This window comes from Hylobates moloch, unplaced genomic scaffold, assembly GCF_009828535.3.
Source record: "Hylobates moloch isolate HMO894 unplaced genomic scaffold, HMol_V3 SCAFFOLD_12, whole genome shotgun sequence".
In the NCBI taxonomy this organism is placed as follows: Eukaryota; Metazoa; Chordata; class Mammalia; order Primates; family Hylobatidae; genus Hylobates; species Hylobates moloch.
In genome coordinates, this window is record NW_026652287.1 from 34,579,903 (window position 1) to 34,601,509 (window position 21,607).

Here is a 21,607-nt window from a genome sequence, read left to right on the forward strand (position 1 = left end):
AGCAATTATAAACAAGGCTGCTATGAATATTCATGTACAAATCATCATGTGGACATATGTTTTCCTTTCTCTTGGGAAGACACCTCGAAGCAGAATTGCTGAATTGTATGATAAGCATATGTTTTTTTTTTTTTTTTTAGACAGAATTTCGCTCCTGTTGCCCAGGCTGGAATGAAGTGGCACGATCTAGGCTCACTGCAACTTCTGCCTCCCAGGTTCAAGCGATTCTCCTGCCTCAGCCTCCTGAGTAGCTGGGATTACAGGTGCCTGCCACCATGCCCAGATAATTTTTTGTATTTTTAGTAGAGACAGGGTTTTACCACGTTGGCCAGGCTGGTCTTGAACTCCTGACCTCAGCTGATCCACCTGCCTTGGCCTCCCAAAGTGCTGGGATGACAGGCATGAGCCACTGTGCCTGGCCAGCATATGTCTAACTTTATAAGAAGTTGATGGCCAGGCGCAGTGGCTCACACCTATCATCCCAGCACTTTAGGAGGCCAAAGTGGGAGGATCAGTTAAGCCCAGGAGTTTGAGACCAGTCTGGGTAACATAGTGAGACCCTCATCTCTACTAAAAATTTGAAAAATTAGCCAGACATGGTGGTGTGCACCTGTAATGCAGGAGGAATAAGTTTAAGAGATTTACTGTATTAATACAACATGGTAACTCTAGTTAATAACAATGTACCATAGACAGCAGTCCCTCCTTACTTGAGGTTTCCCTTTCTGCAGTGCAGGTGCCTGTGGTCAACCGCAGTCCCACAATAGATGGGTACAATACAGTACAATAAGATATTTTGAGAAAGGGAGACCACATAACACATAATTTTATTACAGTGCATGGTTATAATTGTTTTATTGTATTATTATTCATTATTGTGGTTCATCTCTTACTAAGCCTAATTTATGAATTAAATTTTACGATAGGTACTCTCCATGATCTTGGAACATATTTTCCCTGGATAAGCGGGGACTGGAGGACTCAAAAATTGCTAAGAGGCCGGGCGTGGTGGCTCACGCTTGTAATCCCAGCACTTTGGGAGGCCGAGGTGGGTGGATCACGAGGTCAGGAGATCGAGACCACGGTAAAACCCCATCTCTACTAAAGATACAAAAAAATTTAGCCGGGCGTGGTGGTGGGCGCCTGTAGTCCCAGCTACTCGGAGAGGCTGAGGCAGGAGAATGGTGTGAACCTGGGAGGCGGAGCTTGCAGTGAGCCGAGATTGTGCCACTGCACTCCAGCCTGGGTGACAGAGCGAGACTCTGTCTCAAAAAAAAAAAAAAAAAAAAATTGCTAAGAGAGTAGATTTTAAGTGTTCTCACCACATGCACATAAAATAAGAATGTGAGGGATGCATGTGTTAATTAGCTCAACTTAGTCATTCCACAACATATGTGTATTTCAGAACATCATGTACCAGCCAAGTGAGGTGGCTTACATCTGTAATCCTAGTACTCTAGGAGGCCAAGGTGGGAGGATCAAGGCTTGCTTGAGCTCAGGAGTTCAAGACCAGCCTGGACAACATAGTGAGACTTCCTCTCTACTAAAAATAAAAATAGAAATAATTAGCTGGGCATGGTAGTGTGCATCTGTGGTCCCGACTACTTGAGAGGCTGAGGCAAGAGGATTGCTTGAGCTCAGATCAAGGCTGCAGTGAGCTATAATTGCACCACTGCACTCCAGCCTGAGCAACAAAGCAAGACCCTGTGTCAAAAACAAAACAAAGTATCACATACCCATTAAGGTTCCCATACCCAGCATTACTTTCCATAGAATCAGCAACTGTCAAATATGTTACCGTCGTTGGATTTGGCTAATATGCTCTGTTCCGAGGTTATTTCAACAGCCTCTCAGCTGCAGCTAGCCTTCACCGTGGAAAGGATACAATATGCCTGACCCAGCTGCCCCTGGGGAACCTTGAAGCCTGGCCACTACTGCAGGTGCAGTAGTGAAAAGGTGCAATACCTTTATTTTTTTGAGATGGAGTCTTGCTCAGTCACCCAGGCTGGAGTGCAGTGGTGCAATCTCCACTCACTGCAACATCCGCCTCCTGGGTTCAAGCAATTACCCTGCCCCAGCCTCCCGAGTAGCTGGGATTACAGGTGCCCGCCACCACACCCGGCTAATTTTTGTATTTTTAGTAGAGACAGGGTTTCACCATGTTAGCCAGGATGGTCTCAAACTCCTGACCTCAGGTGATCTGCCTGCCTTGGCCTCCTGAAGTGCTGGGATTATAGACATGAGTCACCGTGCTTGGCCCACAATACCTTTTTCTTACCCATTTCAAAGTCCATGGCCAGCACCCCTATAACAAAAGACAGGTTAATGAGAGAAAAGCATAACAAGTGGATTTAACAGTTTTATGTGACGTGAAAGCCTTCAGAAATGAAGGCCCAAAAACTCAGGGAAACTGTGTCATTTTGAGGTTCAATGAAGAAGGCATTGGCATGTAGACATGCAATGTGAAAAACCAGGTACGATCTTGGGAGGCCGAGGCGGGAGGATCATGAGGTCAGGAGTTCGAGACCAGCCTGGCCAATATAGTGAAGCCCTCATCTCTACTAAAAATTCAAAAATTAGCTGGGTGTGGTGGCAGGTGCCTGTAATTCCAGCTACTCAGTAGGCTGAGGCAGAGGCAGAAGAATTGCTTGAACCCAGGAAGCGGAGGTTGCGGTGAGCCGAGATCGTGCCACTGCACTCCAGCCTGGGCGACAGAGTGAGACTCTGCCTCAAAAAAAAAAAAAAAAAAAAAAAAAGGGGGGAACATAACAATTGCTGGGCCGCGGGGGGCGGGGGTGGGCGGGGACCGTACCCCGGAGCCCATGCCTGGGCGCCCGTGTGAGACTCTGCCTCAAAAAAAAAAAAAAAAAAAAAAAAAGCATAAAACAGGTATGATCTCTTGGTCATAAATTGAGGGGGGAACCTACCAGGGCCTGTTCTCATCCTCTCTGTCTTGCATTCCTTCCTCTGGGTACAGGCAGGACACCTGTCACATGAGGGTCTTCAGGGGAAAAGGAATTCTAGTGTCTGTGACTGCTTCAAAGGAGAAGTAAGGGGAGGGGAGAGGAAAGCAGGAGGAGGTTGGAGAGAACTTGTTCCTGAGGCCTTCCAATCTCCTTCAGTTCAAAGCACTCAGCACGCCAAAGTTCCAGACTCTGGGATATCACGTTCTGAGATGCAACACAGGCAAGACCCCAGCTCCATCCACGTTTCTCCAAAAGCACAGGCATGACGTCATATGGTGACAAACACCCTTGTCCAAAGGAAGCCATAGGATACGCTAATTCTAGATTCACAAATACTCTAGAGGAACTCACACAACGGGATGGGCCAGTGCCCCACACACAGTATGAGGCCTCCCACCTGGGTTGAATTAATTTCTTTCTTTCTTTTTTTTGAGACGGAGTCTCCCTCTGTCGCCCAGGCTGGAGTGCAGTGGCTCGATCTCGCCTCACTGCAACCTCTGCCTCCCAGGTTCAAGTGATTCTCCTGCCTCAGCCTCTCGAGTAGCTGGAATTACAGGTGCCCGCCACCACAACTGGCTAATTTTTGTATTTTTAGTAGAGACGGGGGTTTCACCTTGTTGACCAGGCTTGTCTCGAACTCCTGGTCTCAAGTGATCTGCCCACCTCCGCCTAGTGCTGGGATTACAGACGTGAGCCACCACGCCCGGCCCCACCTTGGTTAAATTTCTAAAAATTATTTGGTAAAGTGAGGACCAAATTATTTGGTAAAGTGAGGACCGCTCCAGCTGAGACACTGCCAGGAAACAGCTATTGAGTCTCGTAGCACCCACAGCATTAAAACAAACGCAAAACATTTTAGGCCTCGTTGAGTTCTGGAGGCAACATATTCCTCATCTACAAATTTATTTTATTTTATTTTTTAATAAAAGTTTTTTTTTTTTTTGATAGAGAGGGTCTTGCTCTGTGACCCAGACTAGAGTGCAGTGATGTGATCATGGTTCACTGCAGCCTCAACCTCCTGGGCTCAAGCGATCCTCCCACCTCAGCCTGCCAAGTAGCTGGGACCACAGGTATGCCATTCCACCAGGCTAACATTTTTTTTACTTTTTGTAGAGATGAGGTCTCACTATGTTGCCCACGCTGGTCTTTTTTTTTTTTTTTCTTTTCTTTTTTGAGACGGGAGTGCAGGCTGGAGTGCCCAGGCTGAGTGCAGTGGCACGATCTTGGCTCACTGCAAGCTCTGCCTTCCGGGTTCACCTCACTCTCATGCCTCAGCCTCCCGAGTAGATGGGACTACAGGCACCTGCCACCACACCCAGCTAATTTTTATTTTTTTTTTGTATTTTTAGTAGAGGCAAGATTTCACCGTATTAGCCAGGATGGTCTCTACCTCCTGACCTCGTGATCCACCCGCCTCGGCCTCCCAGTGGCGTGAGCCACCATGCCCAGCCTATGCTGGTCTTAATATCCTGGGCTCAAGTGATCCTCCAGCCTCAGCCTCCCAGTGTTGAGATTACAGATGTGAGCCACCATGCTTGGCCGACAAATTTTACTTAAGCCCATTTATGTTGCTACTTTCAAATCAGCCCAGTTTGAACGGGCCCCTCCTCACCCAAAAGCTCTAGAATCTGCCCAAATTGCATCACAACAGGGGCCCCCATTTGGGCTTCACTTCCCAACCTCCTATGGACTCCTTTACTATAGAGGCTTTGGCGACCCCTCTCATGCTTCCTGGAGTCTCTGGATTACCCAAAACAACCACAGATTTCCATGAGTTTCTTTTTTCTTTCTCTTTTTTTTTTTTTTTTTGAGACAGAGTCTCGCTCTGGAGTGCAGTGGTGCGATCTCGGCTCACTGCAACCTCTGCCCCCAGGTTCAAGCAATTCTTCTGCCTCAGCCTCCTTAGTAGCTGGGACACTACTAAGGTACACACCACCATGCCCAGCTAATTTTTGTACTTTTAGCAGAGTCAGGGTTTTGCCATATTGGTCAGGCTGGTCTCAAACTCCTGACCTCAGGTGATCCACCTGCCTCGGCTTCCCAAAGTGCTGGGATTACAGGTGGGAGCCACTGTGCCCAGCCTCCATAAGTTTCTGATGCAAGAGACTGCCCCTCTTGGACCCACACTATATGTCATTAGAAAGGCAATTGCTGGTCCCATATTGGGTTTTTCTGGAAACATAGGAGAGCCTGAGCCTGTGTCCCTGTGTACCCAGCTGCCCGTTATGGCTTGGGTCCTGGAAGCAGCACCCCACGTGCTCAGCATGGCTGTGAGGCCTTCTTAACACAGGAGGCAGCCAGCCTGAGCCTCCCAGTATATCCTGCCTCAGCAGAGGGTGGCCTCCCTATCCCAGTTTCTTGCCAGATTCCATGGTGCTGGAGGAGATCACCTCTTTCCTGGCCCCCTTAGCTACCTAGGGAGCCCCATGGGAGTAACTGAGTGAATAGCAAGGGGGAATTCATACACTTTGTGGATGACGGTGCCACCATCACACAGGATGGAGCTTTCTGGAGAGTAACTGCCTCTCATCCCTTACTTAGGGTGTCCCTGACCAAGAACGGGTCAGCAAAATTAGCTGAGCTTCAGGCAGTCGTCTTAGCACCAGATACCCAGGTCAACAATCGGCCACGTGTACACATTTCAAAAGATTCTTGAGCCGTTGCCAATGATCTGGCCATGTGGTTCTGCCCAATGGCAGCACTAATAATTCCTCATTTATGGTAGCCCCCTTTGGGGTAAAGAACTCTGGGAATCTCTTGCCTCACAGATACTCCAAATATTAATCAAGTTCAGGCACGTCTCTGCACATACCATGCCTGGCTAATTTTTTAATTTATTTGTAGAGACGAGGTCTCACCACGTTGCCCAGGCTGGCCTCAAACTCCTGGGCTCAAGCGATCCTCTTGCCTCAGCCTCCCAAAGTGCCAGAATTACAGGAGTGGGCCACTGTGGTGTGAAGAAATAAGAGTGACAACTTGTCCTTTGTTCTATCTCCATCTTTCCATCTCTCTCTCTCTCTCTCTCAATGTCTCTGTCTGTCTCGTGTACCCAGGCTGGCCTCTAACTCCTGGCTTCAATCCATCCTCCCATCTCAGCCTCTCAAAGTGCTAGGATTATGGCCATGAGCCACCATGCCCAGCCTCATACTTATATTTACTTGTAGTGAGAACACTTAAACCCTACTCTGTCAGTAATTTTCAAGTACACAATACATTGTTACTCACTGTATGCATAGTAAGTTTTAATTTGTATGAATACTCCTTAAAATCAGGGACCCTGCCTCATGTTTTGTATTCAGTTTTATTGGATATAAATTCCACGTCAGTAAACCTGATTCTCTTAAAAATCTACAAAAAAAAAAAAAGAAAAAAAAGAGAGAGAGGTTGAGTTGGGTAGTTGTTAGTATTTTTATTCTTGTTTCTTTGCTTATTCGGTTGAGGTTTATTGTTAAACTTGACACCAGAAAAAGGAAGAAGTGGCTGGCGTTTTTGTGCTGTTGAGTGTGTGAAGTGTGTCCTTTCCAGAGAAAAGACACTCATGGTGCTTTTTTATCCTCTCGGCCCAAAGAAGGAAAGCTCTTAACAGCCAGCAGGAGGCTTTGCGGGTACCAGCGTTATCAACGCCAATCACACTGACCAATGACGTGTTAATGCAGTTAGGTCGTTTCTAAGAGCAAATCAAAAGCTAAGGTTCTGTGATTCTGAAAATAAGACATGGACAGAGACTGGAGACCCAGAGAGAAAGTGAAGGACTAAAAGACAGTCATAGGGTGGGAGTTTGCTCTCCTCTGTTTTGTTCTGTTTTTTTTTTGTTTGTTTGTTTGTGTGCTCGGTCTGTCTGACCGCTTTTCTTTTTCTTTTCTTTTCTTTCTTTTTTTTTGAGATGGAGTCTCGCTCTGCCACCCAGGCTGGAGTGCAGCGGCGCAATCTTGGCTCACTGCAACCTCTGCCTCCCGGGTTCAAGGGATTCTCCTGCCTCAGCCTCCCGAGCAGCTGGGATTATAGGCGTGCACCACCACACTCAGCTAATTTTTGTATTTTTAGTAGAGATGGGGTTTCACCATATTGGCCAGGCTGGTCTTGAACTCCTGGCCTCAAGTGACCTGCCCACCTTGGCCTCCCACAGTGCTGGGATGACAGGCGTGAGCCACCGCGCCTGGCCCTGACTGCTTTTCTCTTGGTTTGTTTCTCAGTTCCCTTCCTCTGAGTCTAATTCCCTCTTTGTTCTCATTTTCTCTCTCTCTGTCCTATCTCTCTCTCCTTCTTTCTCTCCTTCCATTCCTCCTGGATGAAGCAAAAACTCAGATAAACCAGCACAGAGACCAGGCATGGTGGCTCACACCTGTAATCCCGGCACTGTGGGAGGCCAAGGCAGGCAGGTTGCTTGAGGCCAGAAGTTCAAGACCAGCCTGGCCCACATGGTGAAACCCTGTCTCTACTAAAAATACAAAAATTAGCTGGACATGGCGGCACATGCCTGTAATCCCAGGTACTCAGGAGGCTGAGGCACAAGAATAGCTTGAACCCAGGAGGTGGAGGTTGCAGTGAGCGGAGATCACACCCCTGCACTCCAGCCTGGGCAACAGAACAAGACTTCATCTCAAAGTGAAAAACAAAAAACAGCACAAAGTTCCCTTGTCCTATGATTCATTCTCTCTCTCTCTCTTTCTACCATTTCTCCTTCCCTGTGTCTTTTTTTTTTTTTCTCTATGGGTTTTATTTAAGCAACAGAAGTTCTTATGCAAAGAAAAACTTTATGGAATTAGATTGATCCACTTCATATGTGTATATATGAACTCAGTTCAGAAATTCTCTTCTACGCCTGCCTGATCACCTGTTTGGAAGTCTGTTCCTTCATCTCTTCTTCTCTTTCTGGGAGTCTTTCTAGCTTGGGCTTCCTGCCCCTCCCATCCACTCTCCTGCTTTCACAGCCTCTCCTTCCCCCTGCCCCTCCCCTGCACTGCATGGGGATGGGCCCCAGGTGTCCAAGGTCTCTCCACCCTCCTTTGTCACTGGAGTCAGGATTAGAACCCAGCTCCCTAGTCACCTTGAGTCATCAGTCCCAGGGCTGCTGACGGGCTTGCAGAGGAGAGAGGGAGCGGGGCTGGGTCTTCCCACCCTGGGTCCTTTCCTCCTTCCCCACTCCATTTAGCTGTAAAGCTCAATTAAGTGTGATTAGCTGAGAAGAGTTTCCGCAGAATTAGAGGACGCCCCACCCCTGTCTTCCCAGGCCCCTTGCCTCAACCCGGAAATTGGATGGGCCAGGACAGAGAGTTAAGAGCTTTGTCAGTGGTCTGTCTGGAGCGACAGATGGAAGGAAAGGGACCGGTTGGGCAACATGACAGGTGGCTGAGGAGCCAGGTGCAGAGTGGTAGAGTTGGCTGGCGGAGTGGCCAGCAGATGAGACGACAGGCAGGTAGGTGGACGGAGAGATAGCAGCGACGCGGACAGGCCGAACAGTGACAGCCACGTAGAGGATCTGGCAGACAAAGAGACAAGGTGAGAAGGAGGTGGGTGACTGCCAATGAGGGAGTGACACACAGGGGAGCAGGTAGAGAGAGGACAAGCAGGTCATCCCCTTGGTGACCTTCAAAGAGAAGCAGAGAGGGCAGAGGTGGGAGGCACGGGGAAAGGGTGACCTCTGAGATTCCCCCTTTTCCCCCAGACTTCGGAGGTGACCCACCATGGGGCCCAGCATCTTTTTGCTCCTGTGTGTTCTTGGTGAGTTCTCCCAGAGCAGGGAGAGGGCAGGACTGCGACTGGATCCCCCCACCCCCATGAGGAAGCCCCACCCACTCCCGATCTCAGCTCTGGCCCCCAGCCTGGTGGTGAGGAGGAGAGGGGCTTTCTCTGTGCCCCCATTTACCTGCAGCTCTCAGGGCACTGCTCACCTCGGTCTCCCCTATCTTTTGATCCCTCTTCCCTTCTGTCCCTCTCTGAATCTCTGTCTCTCCATTTCCCTCCTATGTGTAAGCATCTTTCTCCCCGGGTCTCTGATGTTTCATGGTCTTTTTCTATCACTGGGTCTCTCTCTCTTTCTCTCTCTTTCTCCTCTCTCTCTCCTGCCTGTTTCTCTCTCTGTGTGTGTGTCTCTCCATCTCTGTATCTTTCTTTCCTCTCTCTGACCCATGCCCCTGCCTGTCCCCAGGGCTCAGCCAGGCAGCCACACCAAAGATTTTCAATGGCACCGAGTGTGGGCGTAACTCACAGCCGTGGCAGGTGGGGCTGTTTGAGGGCACCAGCCTGCGCTGCGGGGGTGTCCTTATTGACCGCAGGTGGGTCCTCACAGCGGCTCACTGCAGCGGCAGGTAAGCCCCAAGCTGAGTCCCTTCTTGGGGTGGGCGAAGGGAGGACTATGGGAGGGCAAGCGCTGGGGGTAGGATCACAAGGGAGGGTGGTGCCCACTGGGAAGAAGTTGGTCCTACAACAAGAGAGTCTGAGGTTAGACCAGGAGTGGAACTTCCTTAGCAGTGGGCCTGGGGTGGTGCTGGGCAGGGTGAGGTGTGTTGGGTAGAGGGCCGGGGAGGGTCCTGGAACCTGCCTCTCCCATTCCTGCATGTACCCCTTCTTTCCTATAGACATCTGCCACTCACCCCAGCCATTCCCTAACCCAATCTGGGCCCGGGGCCCAGGTCTGACCCAAACTCTTTTTTTTTTTTTTCTTTTTTTCTATTTTTTTGAGACAGGGTCTCGCTCTGTCACCCAGGCTGCTGTGCAATGGTGTGATCACAGTTTACTGCTGTCTCTGCCTCCCAGGTTCAAGTGATTCTCCTGCCCTAGCCTCCTGAGTAGCTGGGATTACAGGCACCCACCACCATGCCTGGCTAATTTTTGTATTTTTTGTAGAGACAGGGTTTTGCCATGTTGGCCAGGCTGGTCTCGAACTCCTGGCCTCAAATGACCTGCCTGCCTTGGCCTCCCAAAGTGCTGGGATTACAGGCGTGAGCCACAGTACCTGGCCTGGAACTTTTTTTGTGAAAGGGGAGCTCAGATGCAAAGAAACAGAGACTCAGGGAGAGAGAGGGCCAGCAGCAGGATGCAGAGAGGCCATTCATCAACCCACTCATTCAGTCAGCAGCGTGGACGGCACATGCTCCGTGCCAGGCGGTGGGAATAAGGCAGTGAACAAGGCCCACTGATGTCCCTGCCTTCGTGGGCTTAACCAGCCAAGACAATCAGAAAGAGAGGCCCAGCGCAGTGGCTCACACCTGTAATCCCAGCACTTTGGGAGGCCGAGGCGGGCGGATCACTTGAGGTCAGGAGTTTGAGACCAGCCTGACCCACATGGTGAAACTCCATCTCTACTAAAAATACAAAAATTAGCTGGGCATGGTGGCATGCTCCTGTAATCCCAGCTACTTGGGAGGCTGAGGCAGGGGAATTGCTTGGACCCGGGAGGCGGAGGTTGCTGTGAGCCAAGATGGTGCCACTGTACTCCAGCCTGGGTGACAGAGTGAGACTCAGTCTTGAAAAAAAAAAAAAAAAAAAGGAGAGAGAGAGACACAGATGCAGGGACATGGGAGGAGAAACAGTGAACACCCAAGATGGAAAGAGGGCGATGGAGGTTGGGAATAAGAGCCTGTAAGAGACTTGGAGAATGAGAGGCGCCGGTGAGAGGACAGACAGTGAGAGGCAGAGCAGCGGGGAGCAGCAGGAGCGCCTGGGAGTGTCCGTGGAGGGGTGCAAGGTGGGGGACTTCCTGCCTGCCACCTGCTCAGCCGTTGCCACCGGCAGCAGGTACTGGGTGCGCCTGGGGGAACACAGCCTCAGCCAGCTCGACTGGACGGAGCAAATCCGGCGCAGCGGCTTCTCTGCTACCCACCCTGGCTACCTGGGAGCCTCCACGAACCATGAGCACGACCTCCGGCTTCTGCGGCTGCGCCTGCCCGTCCACATAACCAGCAGCGTTCAACCCCTGCCCCTGCCCAGTGACTGTGCAACCGCTGGCACCGAGTGCCACATCTCAGGCTGGGGCATCACCAACCAGCCATGGAGTAAGGGGCCCGGGGCCAGGGGTCAGGGGTCAGGATGGGTACAAGTCTGGGATGCAGGCTGAGAGGTCGAATCATGACACCTCAGAGGAAGGATGGGCAAAGGGTCAGGGTGTGGGATGGGACATCAGGATCATGGTTTGGGGTTAGAGATTATGGTGGATTGGGGTCTTGGGAGTCAAAGGGGTTAAAGTACTGGGTATGAAGTCAGGGATCAGAGGTCAGAGACATGGTCAGAGGTCAGAGTGTGTCAGGGGTCATCACACTGGAGCAAAAGGCATATATATATATATATATGTATAGGATATGGGCATTGTGGGTCATGGGTCTGGGGTTAGAGGTCACTGTAGAATTAAGGTCATGGGATCCAGAGGTTGTACAATCTGGTCAGAATCTGAGGATGGAAATTGGGATTCTATCTGAAATCACATATCTGAGATTGGAGGTCATAGTGTTTGGGGTGTGGGGCCTGAAATTTGGGGTCATGGAGGCTGGGGCTGAACAAACTAGGATCAGCGGACACTGGCGTTGGAAGCAGTGAGGTTTGGAAGATGCAGAGCTGAGGTTGGAGGTTAAGGTAAAGACAGGGACATGGGGTCAGGAGACAGAAGATATGAGATCAAGCTGGGATCATAAGGTAATAAGATAGAAGGTCAAAGATCACAGTAGCTGGCATTGAAGAGGGTCAGGTCTGGATTCATTGTCTCTGAGGCTGGAGAGACAAGAAAGCTCTTGAGTTATGCCACTCAAAGTCAAATGTCAAAGATCAAAGAGACCGTCAATCCTCTGGGGTCATGATTCATATGAAATTAAGTCATAAATATGTAACTTGGAGGTTTCGGGATTGTAGTACAGGTTGGTGAGGGGCAGGGGCATTGACTTGGATGGGCCACATCCAGGGAAGAGGGATGTGGCCTCAAAGTGGGGAGATTTAGGGGACCCTGCAGCACGCATGTTCTCTCTCCAGACCCATTCCCGGATCTGCTCCAGTGCCTCAACCTCTCCATCGTCTCCCATGCCACCTGCCATGACGTGTATCCCGGGAGAATCACGAGCAACATGGTGTGTGCAGGAGGCGTCCCCGGGCAGGATGCCTGCCAGGTGAGCCAGTGCAGGCAGCGTGCGTGGTCACCAGGACAGGAAGCGAAGGGGAGGGGCTGGAAGGAGGGGAACTGATGGAGGATGAATCAGGGAAAGGGGAGGCTGGAGAGAGATGGGGTCAAAAAGGAAGGGAGAGGCTGGGCACGGAGGCTCACACCTGTAATCCCAGCACTTTGGGAGGCTGAGGCAGGCGGATCACTTGAGGTCAGGAGTTCAAGACAAGCCTGGCCAACATGGTGAGACCCTGAATCTACTAAAAATACAAAAATTAGCCAGGGGTGGTGGTGCAAGCCTGTGGTCCCAGCTAGTCAGAAGGCTGAGGCAGGAGAATCGCTTGATCCCGAGAGGTGGAGGTTGCAGTGAGCTGAGATCACGCCACTGCACTCCAGCCTGGGTGACAGAGCCAGACTCTGTCTCAAAACAAAATAATAATAATAATAATAATAATTAATAATAATGGAGGAGAGGCCCAGGATAAGAGAAGGAGAGAGACAGGGAGTAAAAGGGAGGACCGGGGAATGGAGGAGGGGGAGGGGCAGGGAGAGAAGAGGGAGGAAGGGAACAGAGAAGGAAAGATGGGGCAGGGGTTACAGAGAGAGGCAGCAAAACAGACAGAGAGGACTGGGAGCCCAGACAGTGAACCAGCTGTTTCTGGGGCTCTAAGTCTTTCCCATACCATCCTCCAGCTGGTGGTGTCCCAGACTGAGAGAGATTTGAGGATGGCGGTCTCTCCCCTCATTGGTCAGGGCTCCAGCCATTGTCATTGAGAGAATTGTGTGCTTTTGATGGAGTCCTGCCCACCTTCTTGGGATTGGTCACTTTTGATGGCACTCTCTCCCCTCATTGGTCAGAACCCCAGGCATTGTCCTTGAGAGAACCTCTACCCTTTATGAAGTCCCACCCTCCTCCCCTGGGATTGGTCATTGGTAATAGTGTTCTCTCTCCTCATTGGTCAGGGCCCCAGCCATTGTCCTTGAGAGAACCTCTGTCATTTATGGAGTTCCACCCTTCTTCCCTGGGATTGGCCTCTAGCGACAGTGGCTCTTCTCTTTTGGTTAGCCATTGCCATTGTCCTCCGGGAAAGTGATTATACTCTTTTGTCTGATGACCAGACTTGGAGCCCTCCCCAAGGCCCAGGACTGGGTTGGAGGGTTGGGGAGGAAAACAGAAAAAAGATGTCTCCCTTGTTCAGACACTACTTCTCTTCCCTTCCAGGGTGATTCTGGGGGCCCCCTGGTGTGTGGGGGAGTCCTTCAAGGTCTGGTGTCCTGGGGGTCTGTGGGGCCCTGTGGACAAGATGGCATCCCTGGAGTCTACACCTATATTTGCAAGTATGTGGACTGGATCCGGATGATCATGAGGAACAACTGACCTGTTTCCTCCACCTCCACCCCTTAGCTTGGGTACCACTCTGGCCCTCAGAGCACCAATATCTCCTCCATCACTTCCCCCGGCTCCACTCTTGTTGGCCTGGAAACTTCTTGGAACTTTAACTCCTGCCAGCCTTTCTAAGACCCACGAGTGGGGTGAGAGAAGTGTGCAATAGTCTGGAATAAATATAAATGAAGGAGGGGCCATGTCTGTCCATTTGAAGTCCTCATGCTGGTTGAGACTGGAAGAAGGACTCAACAGTTTCCCTATCTCATAGGAGTAGAAACAGAGCTCAAACAAGGCCAGGCGCAGTGGCTCACACCTGTAATCCCAGCACTTTGGGAGGCTGAGGTGGGTGGATGACTTGAGGTCAGGAGTTCGAGACCAGCTTGGCCAACATGGTGAAACCCCGTCTCTACAAAAATACAAAAAAAATTTAGCGGGGCATGGCGGCACACACCTGTAATCCCAGCACTTTGGAAGCTGAGGCAGGTGGATCAGCTGAGGTCAGGAGCTCGAGACCAGCCTGGTCAACATGGTGAAACCCCACCTCTACTAAAAACGCAAAAATTAGCCAGGCATGGTGGTGCATGCCTGTAATCCCAGCTACTCGGCAGGCTGAGACAGGAGAATTGCATGAATCTGTGAGGCAGAGGCTGCAGCGAGCCGAGATTGAACCATTGCACTCCAGTCTGGGTGACAGAGAGAGACTTCATCTCAAACAAACAAACAAACAAACAAAAAACCAGAGCTCAAATAGCATGAGGGTCTTCCCTGAGTAGTTACTTCGGAAATGGACTAGAAAAAGTTACTTATAATAATATAGGCCGGGTGCAGTGGCCCACGCCTGTAATCCCAGCACTTTGGGAAGCCGAGGTGGGAGGATGGCTTGAGCTCAGATTTCGAGATCAGCCTGGCAACATGGTGAAACCTCGTCATTACAAAAATACAAAAAATTAGCTGGGTGTGGTGGTGCGTGCCTGTAGTCCCAGCTACTTGGGAAGCTGAGGTGGGAGGATCACCGGAGCCGGGGAGGTGGAGGCTGCAAAGAGCCGAGATCATGCACTCCAGCCTGGGTAATAAAGTGAGACCTTGTCTCAAAAACAAAAATCCAGCAATACGAATAAGACACATGTTTCTTCATCCGGCACAATAGAAATAGTTCCTAGCGCTTATAAGCTTTTCAAGGGTCCACAAAAGACCCGAGAAAGGAAAAAGAAAATTGATAGCTCCAAAATACCAGATGAAAGCTGCAAAGTCAACATTTATGACCATTTAATCCAATGTCCATAAAACGTAACATTCTTTCCACTAGCCAACTGCAGTTTACTTTCTCGTAATGAAGCATACATTGTATCTTTAATGTGGGACGTGGCTTTGTTCTAATAAGACGAAGGGTGGAGTGCAGCCTTGGAAAGCAGGAGAGCTCGGCCTAGGTCTTTAATCCTCCTGCCCACCCCTTGGATTCTGTCTCCACTGGGACTCAGGAGGTGAGGAAAGAACATCTCCCCAAATGCACTGAAGGGGAATTGGAGGAGGGAGGGAGTGAGGGGTGATCACACCAGCAGAGGCACATTTGCTGAGTCCCCCTGCAGTCTGCTGTTTCCAAATGGACCCTCCTGGAAGCCTGATCCCAACCTCCCCTGCAAGCAGGTCTGTCACCCCCATCTCTCAGATGAAGAAACTGAGCCTCGCAGGGGTGGAGTCCCTTGTCCCCACGTCATAAGGGTAGTCATAGTAGTAGGAAGAGGAAGCACCTAGGTTTGAGGCCAGGGCTGGCTGCTGTCAGAACCTAGGCCCTCCCCTGCCTTGCTCCACATCTGGTCAGGGGAGAGAGGGGAGGAAAGCCAAGGGAAGGGACCTAACTGAAAACAAACACGCTGGGAGAAGCAGGAATCTGCGCTCGGGTTCTGCAGATGCAGAGGTTGAGGTGGCTGCAGGACTGGAAGTCATCGGGCAGAGGTCTCACAGCAGCCAGTAAGTGAACAGCTGAACTCGGGCTGCCTGGGAGGCAGGGAGAAGTGGGCAGGGGAAGGGTCAGCAGAGAAGCGAGGCCCCAGAGGAGCCCTGGGGTGGAGCGCAGCCGAGGGCTCTGTTCCCTTTCCTGGACTCGGCTTCCACAGGCCCTGACCTGCCTCCCCCACCCTCTGGTCCTGCCCCTGTGCCTGGCAGCAGCCCCACCTGTGTGACACCCCAGCACATCCCCCTCCTTGCAAAGGAGAAGGGAGCGGCCTAGGGGAGGCCAGGGACCCACCTGGGCTGGGGCTGTGGAGAGGGAGTGGCTGGGACGGAAGGAAAAAGAGAGACGGAGATTAGATGGAAGGAGAGGGATTTCGAGACAAATTACCAGAGATGCAGTCAGAGAGTGACTGAGAGACACAAAGATAGAAGGAATTAGAGAAAGGACCACACAGAGCCAGACGGAGAGAGAAGAGTGGAGATGGAGACAGGGACGAGGATGGAGAAAGGCAGACAGACAGGTAGGGACAGAAAGAGAAAAATCACACAAAGTCAGAATTACTGAATGACAGGGAATGACACATAGAGCAAGACACAGATTCAGAGACTCAGGGCAGGGAAAGGAAGGCTGCAGGCAGACAGACAGACAGAGACAGAGGGAGGCCGAGATGCAGGGAGAAGAGGGGCTTGGAGAGAGGTGGCACAGGCAGGCAGCCAGTGCCTCGGAGGCCTGTGGGGAGGGCCCCCCCACACACCCCGCCCCGGGGCATTAAGGCAGGGCTTGGAGGCCAGTCATCCTGGGCCCGCCCGGGGCCGCCCCTCTGCCAGCCCGCCTGCCTGGTGCCTGGCACCTGGCGCTCCAACCCAGCCTACCTGCTGTAGCCGCCGCCACTGCCGCCTCTGCCACCACTAGGCCCCCAGAGCCCCAGCCCCAGAGCCCGTGAGTCCAGGAGGAAAGGGAAGCCTCCCCTCCCGTCCAGGTGTCAGCCCTCCCCAAGGACACCTGTCCCGCTTGGGCACCCATTTCTCCCTCTGCTCTGTCCTTCTCTGCTTGGGTGGGGGTTCCTGGCCTCTCTCTGCACCTCTCACCTCCGATGGCTGTCCCCAGCCTCAGTTACCTCTAATCTCCATGGCTTCAGCTGCTGAGCCGGCCCTCTGCTCCCACCCCCGCTGGCCAGGGCAGCTGAGGGCACCGGCCCTCCCCTCAACCAGCCCCGCCCAGCTTTGCTTGGCTGTCCTTCAAAAGGGCAGGGGTTTGGCGGACAGGGGTGGAGCAAGCCAGGTGATGGGGGTTCCAGACATTGTCTGGGGCTGAGCCCCCTACTCCCCGCCAGCAGACCTCAAAGGCTCCATATTGCTCTGCTGCGAAGACAATGAAAAAGGGGTGGCTACGGAATGGGGTCTGGTTCCCCTTGTCCTTCCACCCCAAGCTGCTGGGGCCTGGCCAGCTCTCAAGGCAAGAAGGAACACATCCTCTGACTTGAACGGGGCCGGCCCATGGCTTGACGGCTCAAAGCCCCTCCCAACAACTTCCACATGGTTCTCGGTATCTTGTAAACTTCTAGCTGTGACCAGGCCTTCTCCAAGACCACCCTCGACACCTAAGATATATTTTAAGTGTCTGGAGATCCGAGTGCTGTGAGAAACAGGGGATTTCCCCGACCTTGTTCCTCCCAAGTGGGGAGCGGGGAGCAGGTGAGGGAGAGAGGAGAGGGCATGAGCCAGCCCCCCCCTCCCCGATTTCCCCGTAAAGTGATGCGGCCCCATGTCCCTCCTTGTTCCTAGAGGAACCTGGGGCCCACTCCTCCCCGCTGCAGGCCATGAGGATTCTGCAGTTAATCATGCTTGCTCTGGTGACAGGTACGCAGGGGACGGGGCAGGGCAGGAGTCTCCCTCTTGAATCTCTGGGAGCCCCTAACCCTCTGTGTCTGGACAGTGACAGGGCTGATTCCAAATTATAGAACAACCCATAAGGCACCTGAATTGCAGCAGCCGTCATGAGGGCCTGGATGCCCTTCCAGATAATCCCTTTAAATGCCAAAGGAGGAGAGGTCAAGGGGGTCCTAAAGGGTCCCGTGGAGGGGCCGGGGAAGCTGGAGTTGGGGGAGCGGTCACTCAAAGCACACAGGACAGGGGCTACCGACCAACCAGTATGGAAGTACTTCCTTTTTTTTTTTTTTTTTTTTTTTTTTTTCCAGAGACAAGGTCTCGCTCTGTTGTCCAGGCTGGAGTGCAGTGGTGCCATCACAGCTCACTGCAGTATTGACTTCCCAGGCTTAAGTGATCCTTAAGCCATCTCAGCTTCCCTGGTAGCTGGGACCACAGGCACCTGCCACCAAGCTAGGCTAATTGTTTATTTGTTTGTAGAGATGGGGTGGGGGGTCTCACTATGTTTGCCTAGGCTGATCTTGAACTCCTGGGCTCAAGTAATCCTCCCACCTTAGCCTCCCAAAGTGCTGGGATTACAGGTGTGAGCCACTGCATCTGACCCTATGGAAGTATTTTCATCCTTTAATGCCCGACCCCAGCATCCAGGGCAACCCAGAGGGACACCAGACCAGGGCCCAGACCACCCACTCTCTTTCTCTCCTCCCCACCCCCATTTCTGGGAGTCCTCCTGGTCTACCACCTCTCCTTCCTGAGCCCCTCCTTTTGCTCTCACCCCCTCCAGGGCTCGTAGGGGGAGAGACCAGGATCATCAAGGGGTTCGAGTGCAAGCCTCACTCCCAGCCCTGGCAGGCAGCCCTGTTTGAGAAGACGCGGCTGCTCTGTGGGGCGACCCTCATCGCCCCCAGATGGCTCCTGACAGCAGCCCACTGCCGCAAGCCGTGGGTGCGGGGGCTGGGGAGGTGCCAGGGTGGGGCTGGGAATGGGGAGATGGATGGAGAGAAGCTCAGGGATAGGGGTGCGGGAAAGGGGGTTAGAGATGGGGACGGGTAGTGTCAGCAAGGTTGATGGGCTCGAGTTGGGATTGAAGGTGCGGGGATGAATGGGGTTGGGATGGGGCTATGGCTGGGAAGGGGGCTTCAGTGGGAGACGTGGAAGAGGTTGGAAGCAGAGCGATGTTTCTTCATCCTCAAAGGTGTCACTCACCTCTCCCACCCATGTCTCCCCTGACCTTTCCTCCTCCAACCACCGTCTCTCCCACCTCAGCCGCTACATAGTTCACCTGGGAGAGCACAACCTCCAGAAGGAGGAGGGCTGTGAGCAGACCCGGACAGCCACTGAGTCCTTCCCCCACCCCGGCTTCAACAACAGCCTCCCCAACAAAGACCACCGCAATGACATCATGCTGGTGAAGATGGCATCGCCAGTCTCCATCACCTGGGCTGTGCGACCCCTCACCCTCTCCTCACGCTGTGTCACTGCTGGCACCAGCTGCCTCATTTCCGGCTGGGGCAGCACGTCCAGCCCCCAGTGTAGGAGCTCCAGAGGGGAACCTGGCAGGGGGTGGTGAGGAGGGGGTGGTCATGACAGTGGAAGGGTTCAGGGGATCAGAGATGCAGTTCACAGTGATGATGGTGGGATAAGTTGAGAGGATGTGTGGAAAACGTCAGGACAGGGGAGGGTGGGGACAAAAGTTGGGGCCTTGGAGTCAGACGGACGGGATATAAAATCATATATCCATAACCTCCCGGTTGTAGGACCTTAGGGAAGCAGCTTCTATTCTCTCTATAAAATGAGAATAATTATACCCACCTGTCAGGATTGGATTAGAGATAATGAATATCAAGCAACTGGCATAAATCATTTATTGGATAGCAGGCCGGGCACGGTGGCTCATGCCTGTAATCCCAGCACTTTGGGAGGCCGAGGTGGGCAGATCACCCGATGTCGGGAATTTGATACCAGCCTGGCCAACATGGTGAAATCCCATCTCTACTAAAAATACAAAAATTAGCTGGGAGTGGTTGTGTGCGCCTGTAATCCCAGCTACTCGGGAGGCTGTGGCAGGAGAATCGCTTAAACTTGGGAGATGGAGGTTGCAGTGAGCCAAGATGACACCACTGCACTCCAGCCTGGGCGACAGAGCAAGACTCTGTCTCAAAAAAAAAAAAAAAAAAAAAGCTGGATAGCATTGCCATTGCTATTGTTACAAAAAGAGAGGTGAGTTGGCTGCATCTAAGGACAGGGATTCCCCCAGGAGCAGGGTCACAGCAAGCACTGCATTAGGGGAGGTGGCAGGGGGCTCATTCCCACAGCCCCTCACGCTGTTTCCACAGTACGCCTGCCTCACACCTTGCGATGTGCCAACATCACCATCATCGAGCACCAGAGGTGTGAGAACGCCTACCCCGGCAACATCACAGACACCATGGTGTGCGCCAGCGTGCAGAAAGGGGACAAGGACTCCTGCCAGGTCAGTGGGCAGGACCTGGGTCTCCAACCACAGTCCCATCCCCATCGCCAGCTTCAGTGACGTCTTTACCCACATCCACAATTTCATCCCCAACCTCAACCCGCCGCCCCCTGCAACCCCCAGTCCATCTCTTCCCCTGTTCCCGTTTCCGACCTCAGCACAAACTTCAGCTCCATCCCCGTTTCCACACCATTTCCAGCTCCAACCATCCCCAAACTCGTTTTTGAGGCTAACCCCATCCTTTATCCCACCCATAATCCCAACCTTATCGCTAAATCTATCACCATTCCCAGTGCCTACCCATCCTCAGTCTCTGCCCCACTCCTAAGCACCGTCCCCACCTCCTCCCTGGCTAACACCGTGCTCAACGATTTCTCTGACCGATGTTCTCTCTCCCCGTGCCCAGGGTGACTCCGGGGGCCCTCTGGTCTGTAACGAGTCTCTTCAAGGCATTATCTCCTGGGGCCAGGATCCATGTGCAATCACCCGAAAGCCTGGTGTCTACACGAAAGTCTGCAAATACGTGGACTGGATCCAGGAGACGATGAAGAACAATTAGACTGGACCCACCCACCACAGCCCAACACCCTCCATTTCCACTTGGTGTTTGGTTCCTGTTTACTCTGTTAATAAGAAACCCTAAACCAAGACCCTCTACACACATTCTTTGGGCCTCCTGGACTACAGGAGATGCTGTCACTTAATAATCAACCTGGGGTTTGAAATCAGTGTGACCTGGATTCAAATTCTGCCTTGAACTATTGTGACTCTGGGAATGATAACACCTGGTTTGTTCTCTGTTGTATCCCCAGCCCCAAAGACAGCTCCTGGCCATATATCAAGGTTTCAATAAATATTGGCTAAATGAGTGAATCTACTGAGTGCTTACTGTGTGCTAGACCCTGATCCAATGGCTTTTATTTTATTTTATTTTTTGACAGAGTCTCGCTCTGTCATCCAGGCTGGACTACAGTGGTGCTATCTCTGCTCACTGCAACCTCCACCTCCTGGGTTCAAGCAATTTTCCTGCCTCAGCCTCCTGAGTAGCTGGGATTACAGGTGCCTACCACCACATTCGGCTAATTTTTGTATTTTTTGGTAGAGATGGGGCTTCACCATGTTGGCCAGGCTGGTCTCGAACTCCTGACCTCAGATGATCTGCCCGCCTTGGCCTCCCAAACTCCTGGGATTACAGACGTGAGCCACCACGCCCGCCCGGCTTTTATTTATTAATTAAATAAAATTAAATTAATTAATCTATTTATGAGACAGCCTTGCTCTGTCGCCCAGGCTGGAGTGCGGTAACAATCACAGCTCGTGGCAATCCCAATTTCCTGGGCTCAAGCAATTGTCCTACCTAAGCCTCCAGAGTAGCTGGGACTACAGGTACATGCCACAAAGCCCAGCTAATTTTTGCATTTTTCGTAGAGACAGAGGTCTCAGTATGTTGCCCCGGCTAGTCTCAAACTCCTAGGCTCAAGCAATCTGCCCTCCTCATCCTCCAAAAGTGCTGGGATTACAGGCATGAGTCGCTGTGCCTGGCCTCCAAGCACTTTTAAATGTATCAACTTAATCCTCACAAAACCCTATGAGGTTGGTACTGTTTTCATACGTATTTTATAGATGAAGAAACAGACACAGAGAAGCAAAGTCACTTGCTCACCTGGCTCTTCCAATTAAAATTACTTAAAGCCAGAAATGTAACTCGTCCATCTCACTTGTGATATTTCCAAGGCTGGATAGTCACACATGGCTAATGGTGGCTGGATTAACTAGTGCATATAAAACATCACTGCAGAAAGTTCAGCTGAGCAGCACTGAGTTAGACGGCCTCTGAAGAGGATGTCCCACGGACAGAA

General features: G+C 51.9%; 2 protein-coding genes across 4 annotated transcripts; both read left to right on the plus strand.

Moving 5' to 3' along the window:
- The first annotated feature begins 8,629 nt into the window (after positions 1-8,629).
- On the plus strand, positions 8,630-13,631 carry KLK12 (kallikrein related peptidase 12). The gene is made up of 5 exons (XM_032169086.2): positions 8,630-8,687; positions 9,115-9,274; positions 10,701-10,960; positions 11,925-12,058; positions 13,274-13,631. The coding sequence occupies exons 1-5, from the start codon at positions 8,651-8,653 to the stop codon at positions 13,427-13,429; spliced, it is 747 nt and encodes a 248-aa protein (XP_032024977.1). The 5' UTR covers positions 8,630-8,650; the 3' UTR covers positions 13,430-13,631.
- Positions 13,632-15,188: 1,557 nt separating this feature from the next.
- Positions 15,189-20,621, plus strand: KLK11 (kallikrein related peptidase 11). 3 transcript variants are annotated; one of them, XM_032169049.2, is made up of 6 exons: positions 15,189-15,406; positions 17,174-17,248; positions 18,060-18,216; positions 18,542-18,807; positions 19,612-19,748; positions 20,155-20,621. In XM_032169049.2, the coding sequence occupies exons 1-6, from the start codon at positions 15,346-15,348 to the stop codon at positions 20,305-20,307; spliced, it is 849 nt and encodes a 282-aa protein (XP_032024940.1). In that variant the 5' UTR covers positions 15,189-15,345; the 3' UTR covers positions 20,308-20,621. The 3 variants fall into 3 exon arrangements, with proteins under 3 accessions (XP_032024940.1, XP_058282007.1, XP_058282008.1); XM_058426024.1 differs by lacking the exon at positions 17,174-17,248 and having other exon boundaries at positions 15,190-15,406; XM_058426025.1 differs by lacking the exon at positions 17,174-17,248 and having other exon boundaries at positions 15,190-15,391.
- The last annotated feature ends 986 nt before the right edge of the window (positions 20,622-21,607 follow it).

Excerpts from the sequence above, each read along its gene's own strand:
- KLK12 (XM_032169086.2), top strand. The coding sequence starts at position 8,651 with ATGGGGCCCAGCATCTTTTTGCTCCTGTGTGTTCTTG. Across the intron at positions 8,688-9,114 it reads TTTGCTCCTGTGTGTTCTTG|GGCTCAGCCAGGCAGCCACA; the intron begins GTGAGTTCTCCC and ends GCCTGTCCCCAG. Across the intron at positions 12,059-13,273 it reads CCGGGCAGGATGCCTGCCAG|GGTGATTCTGGGGGCCCCCT; the intron begins GTGAGCCAGTGC and ends CTTCCCTTCCAG.
- KLK11 (XM_032169049.2), top strand. The coding sequence starts at position 15,346 with ATGCAGAGGTTGAGGTGGCTGCAGGACTGGAAGTCATCGGGCAGAGGT. Across the intron at positions 18,217-18,541 it reads GCAGCCCACTGCCGCAAGCC|CCGCTACATAGTTCACCTGG; the intron begins GTGGGTGCGGGG and ends CTCCCACCTCAG. Across the intron at positions 18,808-19,611 it reads CAGCACGTCCAGCCCCCAGT|TACGCCTGCCTCACACCTTG; the intron begins GTAGGAGCTCCA and ends CTGTTTCCACAG.